Below are 22,858 nucleotides of genomic sequence, written 5' to 3' on the forward strand. Positions count from 1 at the left end.
AGGGGACTGATGACCACAACAGTTGAGTCCCATAGTGCTCAGAGCCATTTTCCGTCGTCTACAAACTCTAGAGACTGATCGATGAGATGATACGAAACAAGAAAGATCTTAGGAACTTATGTCCGGAGATGCATGGTTACCACGCTAGAGCCGTTTATTCAGTAATACGCGGTGTACCATGCAGTCACAGTTGCAGTACGTGCTGAAAATGGTTTCCACGTGCCTCAAGGCATGTGTGTACGCGCCGTAGCATGTTCTGTCTCACAGGTTCACATCGGCCAGGCTGCATACGAACAGTGTCAAAGGCAGAATGAATACGCTGCTCCAGTGTCTCCACCTTTGGAGTGAGCTCTGCATCCACGATACTTTTGAGAGGACCCCATAACCAGAAATCGCACTGGTTGAGGTCCCGTGAACGAACAGGCCACGCAACTGGACGCCGTCGTCCGATCCATCGACCAGGAATTGATTCAGATGCATCCGGACGTTAACGGCGAAGTGGGCTGGACATTCATCAAGTAGCAGTCACATAAGCCTTCGAATCATCAACAGCACTTCTTCCAGCAGGGGAGGCAAAGTCACCCGTCAGAAACGCCGATGGTTTCGGCCTGTTACGCGACGTGGAAGGAAGATTGGTCCCAAAATACGTTTGCCAATTATCCCGGCCAACACATTCCGGCTGCATCGATGCTGACGATTCGCTGTCACCATACCGTGGGAGTTCTGCACGCCATCCCACATATGACTGTTATGAAAGCTGAAGATACCACCCTGCGTAAACGTGGCCTTATCTGTGAATAGCATGGATGACACAAATCTTGGAATCGCGGTTGCCTGCTGAGTCAAACAGTGACATAACTACTCCCCATGTGGAAAGTCTGTCGCTACCAAGCCCTGCACACGCTGTAAGCGGTAAGAGTAGTAACAGTTGTCATTGAGAATGCTCCACACGGTCGTCTGGCTTACCCTGTACTGGCGTGCCAACAGCCTGGTACTGACACGAGGGTCGCCGTCCGCAGTGTTAATCACATTTTTCTCCAAGTCTGGTGTCCGAACATTTCGGGTACGTCCTTCATGATTTCCTGATTCCTAAAACGACCTTGTCTCAGACAAAAGGCGAAATACTGTTGAAAACATTGAACGCTGAGATTGCCCGCCGCCCGTTGCAATTTGTCTTTCCCTAAGTAAACACTATGTTGGTAAGCTCTCGTTTCGAACACGGAACCACTGTCTACAACGCTTTATCACGTCCACTACAAGTGAGTCGGACACAACAGGAGAGGGCGCTAGGGCATGACATATGAGGAGAAGTGCCACCCTCTAGGAGGAAACCATGCATACTGTAACTATGGCTGCATGATACAGCGGTTTTAGACCGCAGTCTCTGTAACAAAGTATGATCGAATAAATCGTCTCTAGCATGGAAAACATGCATTTCCGGGCATAACTTCATTATACCTTCTTTGTTCCGTATCCTCTCATCGATAAATCCCTAGAGTTTGTAAACGGTGGAAAAAATCACCCTGTATGTCTTTGTGTGGAATCAGGTAAAGACTTGTAATAATAGCTGCAAGGACAAAAAAGTCAAAACTCAGCGTAAGTGAAGTCTCTATGTACGTCTAACCCGACTGAAACATATATTCCAGCTATTTTGATTTGCAAAATAAAAACGACTTATATTAATTTAACTTTTCCTGCCTCACATACATTGCTTCATAGCAAAAACGAAACGGAAGACGCCTGATTTAAACAAGAAAATGTCATTTTAGTGAATATTCATAGACCGAAAAGCTTAATAATAATTAAAGCACTTTTTTTAATTTTAGCCACGAGGGAGATGCACAGAAGTGACCTTTGTCCGGCAATGCAGTGGTTACTAAATGTCGCTTCCAGTGGTACAAAAACCTTTCATTTCAGCATTTTATACTTCGAACCACTCGGACACATATTCATTCATTGGTTCTAGATGGCCTCTACGAAATTTCATTTTCTGTTACGAAAATAAAAAGTATGAAAAATATTAACATGATTATTCTAATTTTGATTAACCTAAACTTGGAGCTGAAAGTAGTCTTAATGAGTCTCTTTTCTAACGTATTCTCGTTTCTTACAACAACAAAATTTGTGCGACTAGATATCCACATTTTGCCTAGTTTCAAAGCCGTTAGACACAGAACACATGTGACAGACATTCAGTGTAACATACTGCTACAAATTTTCTTAGTATTTCCATCTTCAGTTTTTACCCCCCACGCTATGAAATAAACGCCTGCTCCCCTACGCTAATGGGGCCAAGAATGAAGCAAAGTAAAAAGGCGATTTCATACAGTATAATAATTCTCTTATCTTGTGTAATTTAGTTGTAAAAGACAACTTCTCACACTGGTGTTTTTGTGAAGTAAGTAAACGAACGGTATGATATATTTTATACTGAACAATATAATTACAGTTAATTGTGACAGAAGACTGAATGTTTTTATTTCATATTATTTTTCAAGCGTGTGTAATTTACTCGTTGATGGTTAATGGTTCATCTGCGGAAAGGCTACATATGCGAACTGAAAAGTCTGAAAATGAAAACAAAACTGTTTAATGATTCAGAGACTCGAGGTAAAATTGAAAGGTACGCATGCCACTACATTAAAATTGTAAAGTGATCATTCCACATCAAAATGTTCGTAAACCAGCGCCACGGGGCCGTTAATTACGAACTGTTGACTGTTTTGCCGAGCGACTCCAAATTATGTGTACATACTTCAGATGCTTGCAATCGGGACGCGGAAATGTTTTGAATATATCCGTAGAATTTTTTGTAGCCCCACTGTGACTAACGCAGCATAAAATCCTGTGCACACATATAAGCGCGTATGCTTCCACGAACAAAATCAGTGTGATTAAAATCGTATTCAGCACTAGCCGCGTCATCTTTGAAACACTAAAAACGATTACAAAATCAACGTTTCGACACTCTTTGCAGCTGACCTGTTCATTTGCTTTCAAAATAACCTGGCCTAAGTTACATAGAGAGTTCACTTAAGTGTATATATGGAGTCCACATTATTGTGAGCCATATCAATGCTACACTTGAATGTTTGCTCATGATTCAACATAATGGTGCGGCTGCATCTTTGGTACGTGCCATCCGAGACCATCTGAGATATCCCACCAATTTTGCCTTCGCGCTCTCTGGACAAAAGCTTAGTTCAGCTTGCTGTTTGGGAACAACTCTAAGTATTATTTGATTTAGGATACCCTAACTAAACCTGAGGAAGAAGCTTGACTCTTACTTTCGATGATATCAGCTATATGCCAACCGCGCAAACCATAGAGGATTAAACATGTGATTAGATTTTATATTTTTCATCGGCTATACATTCTTGTATAGATGATTATACTTCAGCGCTTCCTTCCTAGAAGTTTCTGATAGTAAATTACTAGGGTTGGAACATTAATAGTGGCAACTATTTATTTACAACTCGTACAAAATAGATACGTCTTTCAAAGTTTTACTGGCTTTCAAAGTAGTCACCAGCATTGTGTATAACCCGTTGCCAGCGATGTGGAAGTCGTAGGAAGTCGCAGTGCCAGTTGTGTTGACAGTTCGAGCGGCGCGGTCTATTGCCCGACGTATTTGTAGCAGCTCTGAAGCGAATGCCGTGAAGCGCTTCCTTCAGTTTAGCAATCGAGTTGAACTTGCGAGGGTTTAAGTCAGGGGAGTGCAGTAGGTTGTATAGCACTTAGCAGCCCCATCAGTCAAACAAATCAATAACAGCTTGCACTGTACGTGGTTGAGCATTGTCCTACAAAATGATGGTCAGGTCCTGCAGAAAGTGTCATGTCTTCCGTCTCTAAGCTGGTCGTAGGTTGTGTTCCAAAAATGAACAGCACAGAGACAGAGTGATGACATTTTCTGCAGGACCTGACCATCATTTTGCAGGACAATGCTCAAGCACGTACAGTGCAAGTTGTTACTGATTTGTTTGAGTGATGGGGTTGCTAAGTGCTATACCACCTACTGCACTCCACTGACTTAAGCCCTCGTGAGTTCAACTCGATTTCTAAACTGAAGGGAACTCTTCACGGCATTCGCTTCAGAACTGAAACAAATTAGTAGAGCAATAGACCGCGCTGATCGAACTGTCAACACAACTGGCACTGCTAAGAGTATACTACGACTTCCACATCGCTGGCAACGGGTTATACACAATGCTGGTGACTACTTTGAAGGTCAGTAAAACTTTGAAATACGTATCTATTTTGTAGGAACTGTAAATAAATAGTTGCCACTATTAAAGTTCCAACCCTCGTATGCATGTGCGTGTATAATAATTCCGCCTCCGAAGCTGTGTGGTCAGCCCTTCTGATTGCCTTGTGAAAGACACAGGTTCCATTCCTGGTATTTCCAAGAGATCCTTCCTCGGTGGGAGGGCGGGAACGGAATCCACTGATCCTCGTGATGCCGACTGAGAAGTTACTTGAATGAGAAGTAGCGTCTCCAATGTACGGGAAGCTGACAAAGACCAGGAGAACGGCTTACTGACCCCAACACCGCATCCGAATCACGCCATACGGAGGACGGTCGGCGCCGCACGGTGCCTTAGGCCCGAACGCCTTTATCTTTCCTTTTTTTTTTAATGTTTAATAAACGAATTTAATGACAAAAAATTTCTAATAATCTCTCTTTCCTTGATCTCAAATCAAACGTAATCGCTGAGCCGGTTCGAAGCCTTCTGTCCACCCATCTTCGACCAGTCTGCTGTCGCAGTAGAAGATAGGAAAAGTAAAGCTGAAGTTTTAAATTTCATGTTTGAGAAAGCGTTCACGCAGGAGAATCGTACAAACCTACCGTCGTTTGACCATCGCACAGACACCCGCATGGAGGACATAGTAGTAAGCATCGTTGGTGTACAGAGACAACTGAAAGGGTTGAAAGCAAGTAAGTCGAGAGGTACTGGTCGAATCCCCATTCGGTTTTACAAAGAGTAGCATTGGACCCTGACTTAGCTCGCATCTATCGCGAATCTCACGCCCAGCGCAGTGTGCCATTACTGGATACTGGAAAAAAAGCAGAGGGGACTCTCGTGTATATGAAAAGTAAAGAAACGAGCTCGCATAATTCCAGAGCAAGATTCTTAACAACGGTTTCCTACAAGATTCATGAACATATTTTCATTTCGAATACAAGGGTCACTCCAAAAGAAATGGCTCTGAGCACTATGGGACTTAACTTCTCAGGTCATCAGTCCCCTAGAACTTAGAACTACTTAAACCTAACTAACGCAAGGACATCACACACATCCATGCCCGAGGCAGGATTCGAACCTGCGACGTAGCGGTCGCGCGGTTCCCGACTGTAGCGCATAGAACCGCTTGGCCACTCCGGCCGGCGTACGAGCCCTAATCGCTCTTATCTTATCTTCGTGGTCTTTCCGCGAAATATAAGTTGGCGGCAGTAAAATTGTACTGCAGTCAGCCTCAAATGCTAGTTCTCTAAATCTCCTCAGTAGCGATCCACGAAAAGAACGGCTCCTTTCCTCCAGAGACTCCCACCCGAGTTCCTGAAACATTTCCGTAACACTCGCGTGATGATCAAACCTACCAGTAACAAATCTAGCAGCCCGTCTCTGAATTGCTTCTATGTCCTCCCTCAATCCGACCTGATAGGGATCCCAAACGCTCGAGCAGTACTCAGGAATAGGTCGTATGTGTGTTTTATACGCGGTCTCCTTTACAAATGAACCACATCTTCCCAAAATTCTACCAATGAACCGAAGATGACTATCCGTCTTCCCTGCAACTGCCATTACATGCTTCTCCCACTTCATATCGCTCTGCAATGTTACGCCCAAATATTTAATCGACGTGACTGTGTCAAGCAGTACGCTACTAATGGAGTATTCAAACATTACGGGATTCTTTTTCCTATTCATCTGCATTAATTTACATTTAACTATATTTAGAGTTAGCTGCCATTCTTTACACCAATCACAAATCCTGTCCAAGTCAGCCGGCCGCGGTGGTCTAGCGGTTCAGGCGCTCAGTCCGGAACCGCGGGACTGCTACGGTCGCAGGTTCGAATCCTGCCTCGGGCATGGATGTGTGTGATGTCCTTAGGTTAGTTAGGTTTAAGTAGTTCTAAGTTCTAGGGGACTGATGACCACAGATGTTAAGTCCCATAGTGCTCAGAGCTATTTGAACCATTTGTCCAAGTCATCTTGTATCCTCCTACAGTCACTCAACGACGACACCTTCCCGTACACCACAGCATCATCAGCTAACAGCCGCACATTGCTATCCACCCAATCCAAAAGATCATTTGTGTGGACAGAAAACAACAGTGGTCCTAGCACACTTCACTGGGGCATTCCAGATGAAACCCTCACCTTCGATGAACACTCACCATCGAGGACAACGTACTGGGTTCCATTACTTAAGAAGTCTTCGAGCCACTCAAATATTTGGGAACCAATCTCATATGCTCGTACCTTAGTTAGGAGTCTGCAGTGGGGCAGAAGAAGAGGTAAGAGATAGGCAATCTTTTTTCCTCGCTCTATTTGTGAGTGGAACAGGAAAGAAAATCACTAGTAGTGGTACAAGGTAACCTCCGCCACGCAGCATATGGTGGCTCGTGGAGAATGTAGATGCAGATGAAGATATGTTCGCTCATGTAACGCAGTACATTCACAAGCACGAAAGCAGCTGACGACACTCTGAAGTTCAAGAACCGGGGAGAAAATCGTCCATTAATGGCACTGAGATGTAAAGGGAGCTGACAAGTAGAACGAAAGGTGCTAATACATAAAAATTACTTAATGTGAAAGAATTAGAGGAGGAATGGTGCTTTTGATATGGTACGCAAGGGGACGGAGAGAGAGAGAGAGAGAGAGAGAGAGAGAGAGAGAGAGAGAGGATAGCTATTAAAGTGGTTTTACTTGGCCTTGGGAAAAGGCGAAATAAAACAGTGATATTGGAAAGAAAGAGGCATAAAGAGTTCTACATATTTCGGCACCTGTGAAGTTCGTGGCGCCCGAGGTGAAGGAGCGAGTGTACCACGAGATACAATTTGGAATTCCATAATGGATACGCATGTTAATTACGTTATCCGCGTCCGTGTGATGGAGGTCCCGCGCAGAGCTGAGCCGGCTGAGCGGGTCGCCGTTAATTAACAACCCCGCCCCTCTCCGCCCCGCCCCCTCCCCCCTCCCCCCACCCACACATACGCAGACGCAGACGAGGTGGCGCAGGTACCTGCGGAAGTGCCGGCAACAGGCCCAGCGCTGGGTCGGCCGGAACCTAATCAAGTCGCCAGCCGGCAGCCGGTAGCGGCAGTCGTTACCGGGAAATTGGCGCGCTCGCTCGCAAGTCGATACCTCGTTCTCTCAACGAGTATCCGTACCGCGCTGCATGGAGGACCCGAGCCATTGCCGCGGTCAGCGAAATTCCCAATTCTTACCCTCTCTCTCGCACTGCGACGAGACGGCAGTCTGACGTAACAATATTTTTTTTCTAAAGCATTTTAACTTACCCCTTTCAGCTTCCTGCTCAGCTGGCAGAGAGAGAAACACATTGTGAAAATTAGTTGCCTCATCGCCAGTCGTCGTAAGAGGCGCGCAAAACGTATAGCGTGGGAGTGTTCCGGGTGGCGTCGCAACGTATCTCGTGGCTTCCGTGACGATACGTCAACTGAAACACTAGTAAGAAAATTAAGAGGTGTACGGTATTGTTGTCTGGGAGTCCTCGAGGGATGGATTCAGCCAGAATGGTACCTTTTGTCTCCGTGTCTAAGAATTATGCCTTAAGAGTATATCTTGAGTACAGGTGCTCGTAATGGGTGTACGAATAGCGCAACGTCACTTTTTGTGTTGCGTGATGATGAGAGCAGGGAGACGCTGAAACTCGGTGCCGACAGCACATATCTACCAGGAGACTGTCGGGCTCAACTTTCCCAATAGACGAGTGAATCCACCATTAACAGTCTCACATGTTCACTCTTTATGTCACACTGTGGAGAGGTTTGAAATTTATACCAAGACAATGGTCCTGCTGTAATCGACCATAAGCTCGTGCGGACAATTTCCTCCATCATCTGCAAGGCGAGTGCCTCTGCGCAAGACTGCGTTAGCAACCTCGGCTGTGGACGCGAGTGAAGCGTTGGTGCCGGCTGCTGTGGCACAGCGTTTGTAGACGCTTCAGTCCAGAACCACGCGGCTGCTACGGTCGCAGGTTCCAATCCTACCTCGGGCGTAGATGTGTGTGATGTCCTGAGGTTGGTTAGGTTTCAGTAGTTTCAAGTCTAGGGGGCTGATGGGCTCAGACGTTAAGTCCCATAGCGCTTAGAGCCGTTTGAACCATATGAAGCATTGATTCTAACGAACACCTGATACAGTCAAACAATATGGGAAAAATAATTCAAAAATATCTGAATGGCGAGGTGAAAGGTGACGCATGGAAATCATTACGCAAAAACATTTTATTTTGTATTCCTTATGTGCACTTTGGACTACATGCGTACTTTGCGCTTACGGAACGATTTGGAATGTACGTTCCGCTGACGCCAACCGTTGTAAGAGGCAGTTGATGGTGAGTTGTAGGTGGTGGAATATGTAACACAGCTGAAGCGGTTTTAATGAAGCTGTGATCTCATAACCTGTTAAGCTATTCGACTCTTCGTTGGTGCGCGGTAGGGCGAAGTAAAGTCAATGTTTAGGTACAGTACTAGCTCAGCTATACTAAGATGCGTAGCAAAACTGCCGTTACCTTGTTGACGGAATCAACCGGGCATTTCATTTAAGAATTTTAAGCAAACAGTGAAAGACTTGCACCTGTCTATCTCACTCTTCCGGTTGCCTTTATCATTGTACCACTCACTATGTACTACATCGCCGAATGCTAACCACGATACCACCACACGAAGTATCTTCGCAAACATTCGACTAAAAGAACCCAGTACGTTACACGAGACGATGAATGCTCACAGAAGCAAACATAACATCAGGTGTACTCAAGGATGCGTAGACACTTAACGAGGCATGTAATGTTTTCAGTATATCTAAGAGATTTATCAGACGGGACCTGTAGCACTTTAGGATTATTCGCTGGCGATGTAACTGCGTGCTGGAAAGTAGTGTCATTGGACATAAGGAATTAAAAAACCTGGACAACGTTTCCACTTTGTGTAATAAATGATAGCTCTCCTTAATTGTGGATAAATGTAAGACAATGGCTGTAACAAAGAGAAAGGTCCAGACAGTATATTACTACAAAAGTTGTGGTTAACATCTTGAGCAAGTCACAACGTGTAAGTTCGCTGGTATGCAGAACATAAAGACGAAAGTAACTTTCGCATGCTGTGTCACTCCAGAGTAACATGTTGTTGTTGTTGTTGTGGTCTTCAATCCTGAGACTGGTTTGATGCAGCTCTCCGTGCCACTCTATCCTGTGCAAGCTTCTTCATCTCCCAGTACCTACTGCAACCTACATCCTTCTGAATCTGCTTAGTGTATTCATCTCTTGGTCTCCCTCTACGATTTTTACCCTCCACGCTGCCCTCCAATACTAAATTTGTGATCCCTTCATGCCTCAGAACATGTCCTGCCAATCGATCGCTTCTTCTAGTCAAGTTGTGCCACAAATTTCTCTCGTCCCCAATTCTATTCAATACCTCCTCATTAGTTATGTGATCTACCCATCTAATCTTCAGCATTCTTCTGTAGCACTATATTTCGAATGCTTCTATTCTCTTCTTGTCTAAACTACTTATCGTCCATGTTTCACTTCCATACATGGCTACACTCCATACAAATATTTTCAGAAACGACTTCCTGACACTTAAATCTATACTCGATGTCAACAAAATTCTCTTCCTCAGAAACGCTTTCCTTGCCATTTCCAGTCTACATTTTATATCCTCTCTACTACGATCATCATCAGTTATTTTGCTCCCCAAATAGCAAAACTCCTTTACTACTTTAAGTGTCTCATTTCCTAATCTAATTCCCTCAGCATCACCCGGCTTAATTCGACTACATTCCATTATACTCATTTTGCTTTTGATGTTCATCTTATATCCTCCTTTGAAGACACTGTCCATTCCGTTCAACTGCTCGTCCAAGTCCCTTGCTGTCTCTGACAGAATTACAATGTCATCGGCGAATCTCAAAGTTTTTATTTCATCTCCATGGATTTTAATTCCTTCTCCGAATTTTTCTTTTGTTTCCTTTACTGCTTGCTCAATACACAGATTGAATAACACCGGGGATAGGCTACAACCCTGTCTCACTCCCTTCCCAACCACTGCTTCGCTTTCGTGCCCCTCGACTCTTATGACTGCCATCTGATTTCTGTACAAATTGTAAATAGCCTTTTGCTCCCTGTATTTTACCCCTGCCACCTTCAGAATATGAGAGAGAGTATTGCAATCAACATTGTCAAAAGCTTTCTCTAAGTCTACAAATGCTAGAAACGTAGGTTTGCCTTTCCTTAATCTATCTTCTAAGATAAGTCGTAGGGTCAGTATTGACTCACGTGTTCCAATATTTCTGCGGAGTCCAAACTGATCTTCCCCGAGATCGGCTTCTACCAGTTTTTCCATTCGTCTGTAAAGAATTCGCGTTACTATTTTGCAGAGTAACATAGCTCGATGAAACATTGACCGTACATAGAAAGAACTTATGCGGTATAGTACAAAAGGTAACTAAAATAAATATGCAATGAGCTGAACAGAAATGACACTTTTAGTCAAAAAATAATCACACCGAAATCATCGCCATATATGATGACGCCCTGGATATTACAAAAGGCGGGACATGATTCTGAAAAGGGGATGTGATCATCACGTGCTATGGCTGGCCAAAAGGCTGCTACGGAGATGTTGAGGTAGGGCGTTACATTCCTCCACCAGTGCCGTTGAGAACTGCTGGATGGCCATTGGTGCATGCGGACGTGCTGCAATACAGTCTCTCCAGCGCATCCACACGTGCTCAACAGGATTTAAGTTGGGGGAATGGGCGGGCCAGTTCATTTGCCGAATATCCTCTCGTTCCATGAGCTCATGCACCAACGCAGTTTGATGTGGTCGTGCCTTGTCATCCATAAAAATAAATCAGGACCGAATGCACCCCTGGAATGACGCACGTCCGGAAGAAGTAGTGTGTCGAGCCATAACGTTGACCGGTGAGTGTCCGTGCTCAAAGATTTGTATGTCAGTAAGTCCATGTAACATTATGCCTCCCTACACCTTAACACTTGTGAAACATCCCCTTTGAAAAATTAATGAATAAACCTCTATGTTATTTGATTTTCAAACAGCTGAGCAATATTGGACGTACTCAGACATTACTCTCTTTACTTTTTCTGATCAACACTAAACTGACGCACAATATTTTTAGCGCAACGAAATCTGACTTTCGATAATCCCTACAAAAGAATGGCCCTGACTAACAATATCCCATACCTTTCATGAATCACTTACCGCACAAAAATCTTCGTTACTCGAACTACTGCAATACAGCTAGCGCCAATACTGCCAGCTAAATAAAAGATTCAAACTACTGAAGGCAACAACTACTGATAGGCATAGTTAGCAAATGAAAGATTTTGTTAGAGAACAAACGATGTATTTACCTTAATAGCGTTCAAAAGTCATAGTATATGTATCAGTTCATGACATCCAGTCTTACAAATTGCCTCTTTCTGACGGACACACGTCCAGATCGTCCGCTTTCATAGTAACCTCTCAAAACTCAGGCACCTCTCTCTCCACACATCCACCACTGCTGGCGGCTCACCTCCAACTGCCCAATGCTACACAAGCGAATATTCCAACAACGAGTCCAACCAGCCACAGACTGCAGACAGCGCAGTCAGCTATTTTCACACACAGCACTACGTGGCATTACCAACATGAAAACCTAAACAGCCTCTTTATGGACTGTGACGACAATTTTTGCTTTTGACCAACAGTGTATCAATACTAGTGTGCATTTGATATATTTATTAGCGTTAATATAAAAAATTTAGCAAATAAATATTGGCCACTGCCCAAAACAATTTGTAAAATTTTTTTTGGGGAACATGGAGGCTATGTAAGTAGGCTGTTTAGGTTTTTATGTTGGTAACGTCACATAGCGCTCTGTATGAAAATCGCTGACTGCGCTGTGTGCAATCTGTGGCTGGTTGGACTCATTGTTGGAATATTCGCTTGTGTAGCGTTGGGCAGTTGGAGGCGAGCCGCCAATAGTGGTGGATGTGGTGAGAGAGTTGCCAGAGTTTTGAGAGATTACTATGAGCGGACGATCTAGACGTGTGTCCGTCAGAAAAGGAAATTTGTAAAGATGGATGTAATGAACTGATTATATATATATATATATATATAATGACTTTTGAACGCTATTAAGGTAAATACATTGTTTGTTCTCTATCAAAATCTTTCATTTGCTAACTATGCCTATCAGTAGGTAGTGCCTTCAGTATTTAGAATGTTTTATTTAGCTTTCAGCATTGGCGCTCGCTGTATTGCAGTAGATCGAGTAACGAAGATTTTTGTGAGGTAAGTGATTCATGAAAGGTATAGGTTATTGTTAGTCAGGGCCATTCTTTTGTAGAGATTATTGAAAGTCAGATTTCGTTGCGCTAAAAAGTATTGTGTGTTAGTTTAGTGATGATCAGAATAAGTAAAGAGAGAACTATCTGAGTATGTTCAGTTTTGCTCAGCTGTTTGAAAATCAAATAACGTAAGAGTTTTTCCAGCACTGTCATTATTAATTTTCAAAGGGGAAGTTTCAAAGTGACACATTACCGGAAAGCTAATTTCGTCCTTAAATTTTTCACACCATTATATTTAAAGGTAATACTAAGCAGGGATATGGCACTGAACGAACACGTAAAATTTACGTTAGGTAAGATGAATGGGGAACTTAGATTTGCTGGCAGGATTCCGGGAAAGTACATTGCATCTGTAAAGGAAATCGCATAGAAGAGGCTAGAGTAGGATCACTATAGTATACTATTCAATTCAGCATGAGAAGGAATATTGAAAGAAGTCGGATACGCGCTGCTAGAATAGTAACAGGTTGGTATAGGCGATACGAAAGTGTAACGGAAATGGTCGGAAGAATTAAATGGGAATCTCTGGAAGGAAGAGGACGCAGTTCTCGCCAAACCCTGTTGGGAAAATTTAGAAGACCTGCATCCGAATACATGTGACCATTATGTTGGCATCAACGTATACCTCGCGTTGGAATCATGAAGTTAAAAATGGTTCAAATGGCTCTGAGCACTATGTGACTTAACTTCTGACGTCATCAGTCCCCTAGAACTACTTAAACCTAACTAACCAGGACATCACACACATCCATGCTCGAGGCAGGATTCAAGCCTGCGACTGTAGCGCTCGCGCGGTTCCAGACTGTAGCGCCTGGAACCGCTCGGCTACTCTGGCCGGCTCATCTACATCTACATTTCTACTCCGCAAGCCACCCAACGGTGTGTGGCGGAGTGCACTTTACGTGCCACTGCCATTACCTCCCTTTTCTGTTCCAGTCACGTATGGTTCGCGGGAAGAAAGACTGTCTCAAAGCCTCCGTGCGCGCTCGAATCTCTCTAATTTTACATTCGTGATCTCCTCGGGAGGTATAAGTAGGGGGAAGCAATATATTCGATACCTCATCCAGAAACGCACCCTCTCGAAAGCTGGCGAGCAAGCTACGCCACGATGCAGAGCGCCTCTCTTGCAGAGTCTGCCACTTGAGTTTGCTAAACATCTCCGTAATGCTATCACGGTTACCAAATAACCCTGTGACGAAACGCGCCACTTTTCTTTGGATCTTCTCTATCTCTTCCGTCAACCCGATCTGGTACGGATGCCACACTGATGAGCAATACTCAAGTATAGGTCGAACAAGTGTTTTGTAAGCCACCACCTTTGTTGATGGACTACATTTTCTAAGGACTCTCCCAATGAATCTCAACCTGGTACCCGCCTTACCAACAATTAATTTTATATGATCATTCCACTTCAAATAGTTCCGCACGCATACTCCCAGATATTTTACAGAAGTAACTGCTACCAGTGTTTGTTCCGCTATTATACAATCATACAATAAAGGATTCTTCTTTCTATGTATTCGCAATACATTACATTTGTCTATGTTAAGGGTCAGTTGCCACTCCCTGCACCAAGTGCCTATCCACTGCAGATCTTCCTGCATTTCGCTACAATTTTCTAATGCTGCAACTTCTCTGTATACTACAGCATCCGCATGAAGGTAGACAAGAGAATACGACGTGTACATAGGTCGTAACACATTCATTTTTCACTAGCTCATTACACGAATTGCAATACGAAAGAAAATTGCTGATATTGGTATGATGTACCCTCCACCTCGCACTGTACAATGGCGGAAGTAATACTGATGTACTGTTTGAGGCTTTCCCGGCGCTGCATCTGCTTGATAGGTTCCCGGGAATTACGCCGGATAATACAGGGTGATTCAAAAAGAATACCACAACTTTAGGAATTTAAAACTCTGCAACGACAAAAGGCAGAGATAAGCACTATCTGTCGGCGAATTAAGGGAGCTATAAAGTTTCATTTAGTTTTACATTTGTTCGCTTGAGGCGATGTTGACTAGGCGTCAGCGTCAGTTGATGCTAAGATGGCGACCGCTCAACAGAAAGCTTTTTGTGTTATTGAGTACGGCAGAAGTGAATCGACGACAGTTGTTCAGCGTGCATTTCGAATGAAGTATGGTGTTAAACCTCCTGATAGGTGGTGTATTAAACGTTGGTATAAACAGTTTACAGAGAATGGGTGTTTGTGCAAAGGGAAAAGTTCTGGACGGCCGAGAACGAGTGATGAAAATGTAGCACGCATCCAGCAAGCATTTGTTCGCAGCCCAGGAAAATCGACTCGCAGAGCTATTCAATTACAATTACAATTCATATTTCAGCAGGATGGAGCGCCACCACATTGGCACTTATCTGTCCGTAACTACCTGAACGTCAACTACCCGTGGCGATGGATCGGCCGCCAGGCAGCCCGTGACAGAGCACTTCATCACTGGCCTCCAAGAAGCCCTGATCTTACCCCCTGCGATTTTTTCTGATGGGGGTATGTTAAGGATATGGTGTTTCGGCCACCTCTTCCAGCCACCATTGATGATTTGAAACGAGAAATAACAGCAGCTATCCAAACTGTTACGCCTGATATGCTACAGAGAGTGTGGAACGAGTTGGAGTATCGGGTTGATATTGCTCGAGTGTCTGGAGGGGACCATATTGAACATCTCTGAACTTGTTTTTGAGTGAAAAAAAAACCTTTTTAAATACTCTTTGTAATGATGTATAACAGAAGGTTATATTATGTTTCTTTCATTAAATACACATTTTTAAAGTTGTGGTATTCTTTTTGAATCACCCTGTATTGTAGAAACCGCACAATATCTCAGCGAGACAACTGCCCGCCAACTTCAGGTGCTACAGTAGCACCTGAAGATGGCGGGCAGTTGTCTCGCTGAAATCTTGTGCGGTTTCTACAATATTATCCGGTGTAATTCCCGGGAACCTATCAAGCAAATACTGATGTAGATGTAGATTCAGGAGCGACCGTCATCAGCCTTTGAAAACTTTACTTATTTCATATTTAGTCCTTGTATGCAACGACTGTAAGCAGCAAAATATTCCTCAGGTTGTTCATTACGACTGACGGTCGGAATTTATAGCAGGCTGCTCGCGTGTGGCACAACTCCGTTTCGTTGCATCCTATGAAAATCACTGATTACAGCCGCAATGCCTTTGTACAGATTGCTCGAAACAGTCAATGACTCGGCAGCGCTTGTTCCGGTCCCCTCCATTTGGCAAGCGCGCAGCACGCATTAGATGGCAGTGTACTCACGCATGTCGGAGAAGTCGTCGACCAGGATGATCTCCTTGATGAGGTGCTCCGGTGACCTGTCGAGCACAGAGTGTACGGTGCGCAGCAGCACCGACCACGCCTCGTTGTGGAAGCAGATGATCACCGCCGTCGGTGGCAGGTTCGCCACGTCGTACTTGTTTGGCTCCTTGCACCTGCACAACCAAACGAAGGGTCGTCAGGCAGAGAAGCCTTACTTATCACCCGTCCGAAAGGAGACTTCAACACTGTACGTTGTTGTTGTTGTGGTCTTCAGTCCGAAGACTGGTTTGATGCAGCTCTCCATGCTACCCTATCCTATGCGAGCCTCTTCATCTTCGAATAACTACTGCAACCTACATCATTCTGAACCCTCTAACTGTACTCCCTCTACGATTTTTATTCCCCGTGCTTCCTTTCAGTACTATATTGGTGCCGGCCGCGGTGGCCGTGCGGTTCTAGGCGCTCCAGTCCGGAGCCGCGCTGCTGCTACGGTCGCAGGTTCGAATCCTGCCTGGGGTATGGGTGTGTGTGATGTCCTTAGGTTAGTTAGGTTTAAGTAGTTCTAGGGGACTAATGACCACAGCAGCTGAGTCCCATAGTGCTCAGAGCCATTTACTATATTGGTAATCCTTTTATGTCTCAGAGTGTCTCCTATCAACCGATCCCTTCATTTGGTCAAGCTGTGTCACAAATATTTTGTCACCCCAATTCTGTCCGCCCCCCGGTTGCTGAGTGGTCAGCGCGACAGAATGTCAATCCTAAGGGCTGGGTCGGAGATTTTCTCCGATCCGGGACTCGGTGTTGTGTTGTCCTAATCATCATCATTTCATTCTCATCGACGCTCAAGTCGCCGAAGTGGCGTCAAATCGAAAGACTTGCACCCGGCGAAAGGTCTACCCGACGGGAGGCCCTAGTCACACGACCCCAATTCCGTCCAGTACCTCGCCATTAGTTACGTGATCTACCCATCTAATCTTCAACATTCTTCTGTAGCACCACATTTGGAAAGTTTCTATTATTTTTTTTGTCCAAACTGTTTATCGTCCATGTTGCTGACACTTGAATCTATACTCGATGTTAACAAATTTCTCTTCTTCTGAAACGCTTTCCTTGCCATTGCCTGTCTACATTTTATATCCTCTCTAAATGGTTCAAATGGCTCTGAGCACTATGGGACTCAACTGCTGAGGTCATTAGTCCCCTAGAACTTAGAACTAGTTAAACCTAACTAACCTAAGGACATCACAAACATCCATGCCCGAGGCAGGATTCGAACCTGCGACCGTAGCGGTCTTGCGGTTCCAGACTGCAGCGCCTTTAACCGCACGGCCACTTCGGCCGGCCTATATCCTCTCTGCTTCGGCCATCATCAGTTACTTTCATGCACAAATAGCGAAAGTAATCTACTACTTTCAGAGTCCGATTCCCTAATCTAATTCCCTCAGCATCATCTGATTTAATTCTACTACGTTCCATTGTTCTTGTTTTGGTTTTGTTGGTGATCATCGTATATTCTCCTTTCAAGATTCTGTCCGTTCCGTTCAACTGTTCTTCCAAGTCTTTTGCGGCCTCTGATAGAATTACAATGTCGTCGGCAATCCTCAAAGTTACTGCAGGGCAATCCGTACCGACGAGGCACGTAAGCCACCCAACCGACGGAAAGGTTCATGGTTCATGGGGGGGAAAAGACATTATTATAAAAGTATTTTAGCAATTCAGGGCAGTATGGTTTTCAGCGCTTGCACACAAATAATTTTGAGTATACTGGAGAACTTTCACAGCAAAATAAATAGGCGAAATACAGTTATAACACTAGTAATATAATAATTATTAATAAGTAAACAACGAAAGTCAGCAAAAAGGCTCACTCCACAAGAAGGTAATGCTAATGGTATAAAAAAACTCGAAAGTGGGAAATTATAATGGCTGGCTGTCAGAACCAGTCAAAGTAATTAACCAAGTAATCCTTTCCAAGACTTGACCTAAGAGCTGGATAGTCAAACAGAATTTCATTAAGTACTTTACCGCCTAAGTGTCATCGCTCAAAACAGACTGCATATCCAAATAAAGGCCATACGCTGCCCTTTCAGTAGGAAACTTGGCGCGCTCTGTCAATAGGCCGCGTACAAATAGGCGTATGTCACAACCGCCGCAAACTGGTGACATCCTTTCACAGCAGAAGAAATCTATGCGTCACGGGACAATTTACAACGCGAAGGCCAATTACAGTCCTCCATCCGATCTCTGCGGCTAGGATCAGCTACTACACTGCTGGGTAGTAGCTTTTCTTACTGCACTTTATTGTAATTCAGCTCCAGTCATCTACCCTCCACATGGTGCATGATGCTTGGCCTCAATGAGAACAGTAAATGTAGGTGGACTTCACCCTGTGTCACAATACATAGTCTACTGTACAAGCCAGCATCAACTAATTTCGAGCTCCGAATCCCAACATGACTTTGTCTAGATGTTGTAGGTGAAGGAGCGTGTTCTAGATGAACTTCAATGGGTTTTCTACAGAGGTTCATGCCCTGGCTGCCTTGAAGTACACTTAGCGAATGACAAAAGATGAGGAATTTCTTAGGCTGAATACGCCTCACCTGTTCCGATGCACTCCAGATCGCATGAACCTCTGTTTCATATTTGGTTGGCAAGAATACAGGCAGGGCGTGACTCTCGGGTTCCGTTGACAACTCACTCTTCCCTCCCTTACTCTACTGACGATATCCAGATAACCCTGGATGTGCCCTATCAACCGATCTCGTCTTTTCCTCTACATTTATCATAATTTTATTTCTTCTAAATGCGATGCAATGACGCGAGGAAAGTTTCCAACCGATTTCTCATCTACAAACAGCAGTTGACTGGTGAAACGTTGTTGTGATGCCTCGTGTAAGGAGGAGAAATGCGTACCATCATGTTTCCGACTTTGATAAAGGTCGGACTGTAGCCTATCGCGATTGCGGTTTATCGTATCGCGACATTGCTGCTCTCGTTGGTCGAGATCCAATGACTGTTAGCAGAATATGGAATCGGTGGGTTCAGGAAGGTAATACGGAACGCAGTGCTGGATCCCAACGGCCTCTTATCACTAGCAGTCGAGACGACAGGCATCTTATCCGCATGACTGTAACGGATCGTGCAGTCACGTCTCGATCCGTGAGTCAACAGATGGAGACGTTTGCAAGACTACAACCATCTGCACGAACAGTTCGACGCCGTTTGCAGCAGCATGGACTATCAGCTCGGAGACCATGGCTGCGGTTACTCTTGACGCTGCATCACAGATAGGAGCGCCTGCGGTGGTGTACTCAACGACGAACCTGGGTGCACGAATGGCAAAACGTCATTTTTTCGGGTGAATGCAGGTTCTGTATACAGTATCAAGATGGTTGCATCCGTGTTTGGCGACATCGTGGTGAACGCACATTGGAAGCGTGTATTCGTCATCGCCATACTGGCGTATCACCCGGCGTGATGGTATGGGGTTCCACTGGTTACACGTCTCGGTCACCTCTTGTTCGCATTGATGGCACTTTGAACAGTGGACGTTACATTTTAGATGTGTTACGACCCGTGGCTCTACCCTTCATTCGATCCCTGCGCAATACTACATTTCAGCAGGATAATGCACGACCGCATGGTGCAGGTCCTGTACGGGCCTTTCTGGATACAGAAAATGTTCGACTGCTGCCCTGGCCGGACCATTCTCCAGGTCTCTCACCAATTGAAAACGTCTGGTCAGTGGTGGCCGAGCAACTGGCTTGTCACAATACGCCAGTCACTACTCTTGATGAACTGTAGTATCGTGTTGAAGCTGCATGGGCAGCTGTACCTGTCCACCCCATCCCAGCTCTGTTTGAATCAATGCCCACGCGTATCAAGGCCGTTATTACGGCCAGAGATGGTTGTTCTGTGTACTGATTTCTCAGGATCTATGCACCCAAATTGCGTGAAAATGTTATCACATGTCAGTTCTAGTATAATATATTTGTCCAATGAATACCCGTTTATCATCTGCATTTCTTCGTGGTGTAGCAATTTTAATGGCCATTAGTGTATATTCGATGTTACGAAACTTCTCTTTTTCAGAAATTATTTTCCTAGTGTGCCAGACTGCCTTTTATATGTCGTTTACTTTGGTCATCAGTTATTTTGATGCCTATATAGTAAACTCTTGTAGTACTTTTCGTGCCTCGTTTCCTAATCTAATTCTATCCGTACCACTGAATCTAAATCGACAACATTCCATTACACTTGTTTTACTTTTGTTGGGATTCATATTATAGTCTCTCCTTCACGGCACTATCCACTCAATTTAACTGCATTTCCAAGTTCTTTGCCGTCTCTGACAGAATTACGTCATCGGCAAAGTTTTTAAATGTTCTCCCTGAACTTTAATTCCCTTTTCAAATTTGTCCGTGGTTTCCTTTACTGTCTGCTAACGTACAGAAAAAAAAATCATCGATGGTTAGCTACAACGCTGCCCTACTCAGCAACAGCCTTTCAACTCTTACCACTGCGGTCTCGATTCTGTACAAGTTGAACAAAACCTTCCACTCCTCATGTGTTTTTAAGCACTTATAGGCTGAGAGAGTTTCCCACCTGGTCCGAGGGAGTCGACAGCTGGCTAGGAATCTAGATCGACCTGCTCGCACCAGCCCCCCCCCCCCCCCCCCCCCCCCACACACACACACACGCAGTGCGCCGATGTGTCCGGGAGCGGAAGCGTTCGTGACGCGGGTGCCAAGTTGGGCGCCGCCATCAGTATGCCGCCTCGCGCTCAGTTTAATGCCTCCAGTCGCGCCGGCCGCAACCGCAGTCCAAGGAAAATTCACGCGGCGCCTTGGCTGTGGCTGTGTCGGCTGTCACACACCTGCGCCACGCCGCCAACTTCCGTAGCCTCCGGGGACTGCCGACGACGGACGCCATCGAGCCTTGCGCAGTGGAGTGTGTGTGCGCATGCGCGTGCATATGAGAGAGAGAGAGAGAGAGAGAGAGAGAGAGAGAGAGAGAGAGAGAGAGAGAGAGAGATTGGGGGGGGGGGGGGGGTCAGCAGGATGATCAGTTTGACAGCGTTACATTCTTCAAAAATGCAGCAACTTCGATGGAATGACAATAATTTGTAATTTTTGTGTATATAAGGTTTAGCCCACCCCCACGCCATGAACCATGGACCTTGCCGTTGGTGGCGAGGCTTGCGTGCCTCAGCGATACAGATAGCCGTACCGTAGGTGCAACCACAACGGAGGGGTACCTGTTGAGAGCCTTTTCAGTAGTTGCAGGGGCAACAGTCTGGATGATTGACTGATCTGGCCTTGTAACATTAAGCAAAACAGCTTTGCTGTGCTGGTACTGCGAACGGCTGATATCAAGGGGAAACTACAGCCGTAATTTTACCCGAGGGCATGCAGCTTTACTGTATGGTTAAATGATGATATCGTCCTCTTTCGTAAAATATTGCGGAGGCAAAATAGTCCCCCATTCGGATCTCTGGGCGGGGACTACTCAGGAGAACGTCGTTATCAGAAGAAACTAAACTGGCATTCTATGTGTCGGAGCGTGGAATGTATTCTCCTATAATTGGGGATGTAGGTTAGAAAATTTAAAGGGGAAATGGATAGGTTAAAGTTACATACAGTTGGAATTACTGTAGTTCGGAGGCAGGAGGAACGAGGCTTCTGGTCAGGTGAATACAGGGTTATAAATATAAAATCAAATAGGGGTAATGCAGGAGTAGATTTAATAATGAATAAAAAAATAGGGTTACTACGAACCGCATAGTGAACGCATTATTGTAGCCGAGATAGACACGAAGCTCACGTCTACCACAGCAGTACAAGTTTATATGCGAACTATCTCCGCAGATGACGTAGAGATTGAAGAAATGTATGATGAGATAAAAGAAATTATTCAGATAATGAAGGGAGACGAAAAATAATAGTCATGGGTGACTGGAATTCGATAGTAGGAAAAGGAAGAGAAGTAGAAATAGTATGTGAATATGGAATGGGGGTAAGGAATGAAAGAGGAAGCCACGTGGTAGAAGTTTGCACACAAAATAAGTTAATCACAGCTAACACTTGGTTTAAGAATCATGAAAGAAGGTTGTATACGTGGAAGAGGCTGTCAGACACTGGAAGGCTTCAGATAGATTATATAATGGTAAGACAGAGATTTGGGAACCAGGTTTTAAATTGTAAGACATTTTCAGGGCCAGATGCGGACTCTGACCATAATCTATTGGTTATGAACTGTAGATTAAAACTGAAGAAGCTGCAAAAAGGTGGGAATTTAAGGAGATAGGACTTGGATAAACTGAAAGTACCAGAGGTCGTAGAGTGTTTCAGAGAAAGCATTAGGGAACGATTGACAAGAATGGGGGAAAGAAATGCAGTAGAAGAAGAATGGGTAGCTTTGAGAGATGAAATAGTGAAGGCAGCAGAGGTTCAAATAGGTAAAAAGACGAGGGCTAGTAGAAATCCTTGGCTAACATAAGATATATTGAACTTAACTGACGAAAGGAGAAAATATATACATGCAGTAAATGAGGCAGGCAGAAAGGAATACAAACGTCCCTTTGACTGTTCAGAGATGTCACTAACCCTGCTCAAATATGTAAACAACAATGCATGAGCAGCGTCTATTAGACGGAGGGGGGCCGATAGCCGATCATTTTCAGACATTCCACCAGGAAGGAGATACACGGCTCGTGTTGTCTGTAGTTCAACCATGCCTAGACGGTCAACACCGCTGTTCGATCGCGTCCGCATTTTTACTTCGTGCCAGGAAGGGCTCTCAACAAGAGAAGTGCCCAGTCCTCTCGGAGTGAACCAAAGCGATGTTATTCGGACATGGAGGAGATAGAGAGAGACACGAACTGTCGATGACATGCCTCGCTCGTGCCGCCCAAGGGCTACTACTGCAGTGGATGCCCGCTACTTACGGATTATGGCTCGGAGGAAC

At 44.8% G+C, this 22,858-nt stretch overlaps 1 protein-coding gene across 1 annotated transcript in view; it reads right to left on the reverse strand.

Moving 5' to 3' along the window:
• LOC126475431 (putative polypeptide N-acetylgalactosaminyltransferase 9) overlaps positions 1-22,858 on the reverse strand; it is a 164,852-nt gene that overhangs the window by 87,817 nt on the left and 54,177 nt on the right. Inside the window, exon 2 of the mRNA XM_050103281.1 lies at positions 15,893-16,065. Within this exon, the coding sequence (XP_049959238.1) occupies positions 15,893-16,065 (173 nt within the window). The remainder of the gene's footprint in view (positions 1-15,892; positions 16,066-22,858) is intronic.

Source organism: Schistocerca serialis, chromosome 4 (assembly GCF_023864345.2).
Source record: "Schistocerca serialis cubense isolate TAMUIC-IGC-003099 chromosome 4, iqSchSeri2.2, whole genome shotgun sequence".
In the NCBI taxonomy this organism is placed as follows: domain Eukaryota; kingdom Metazoa; phylum Arthropoda; class Insecta; order Orthoptera; family Acrididae; genus Schistocerca; species Schistocerca serialis.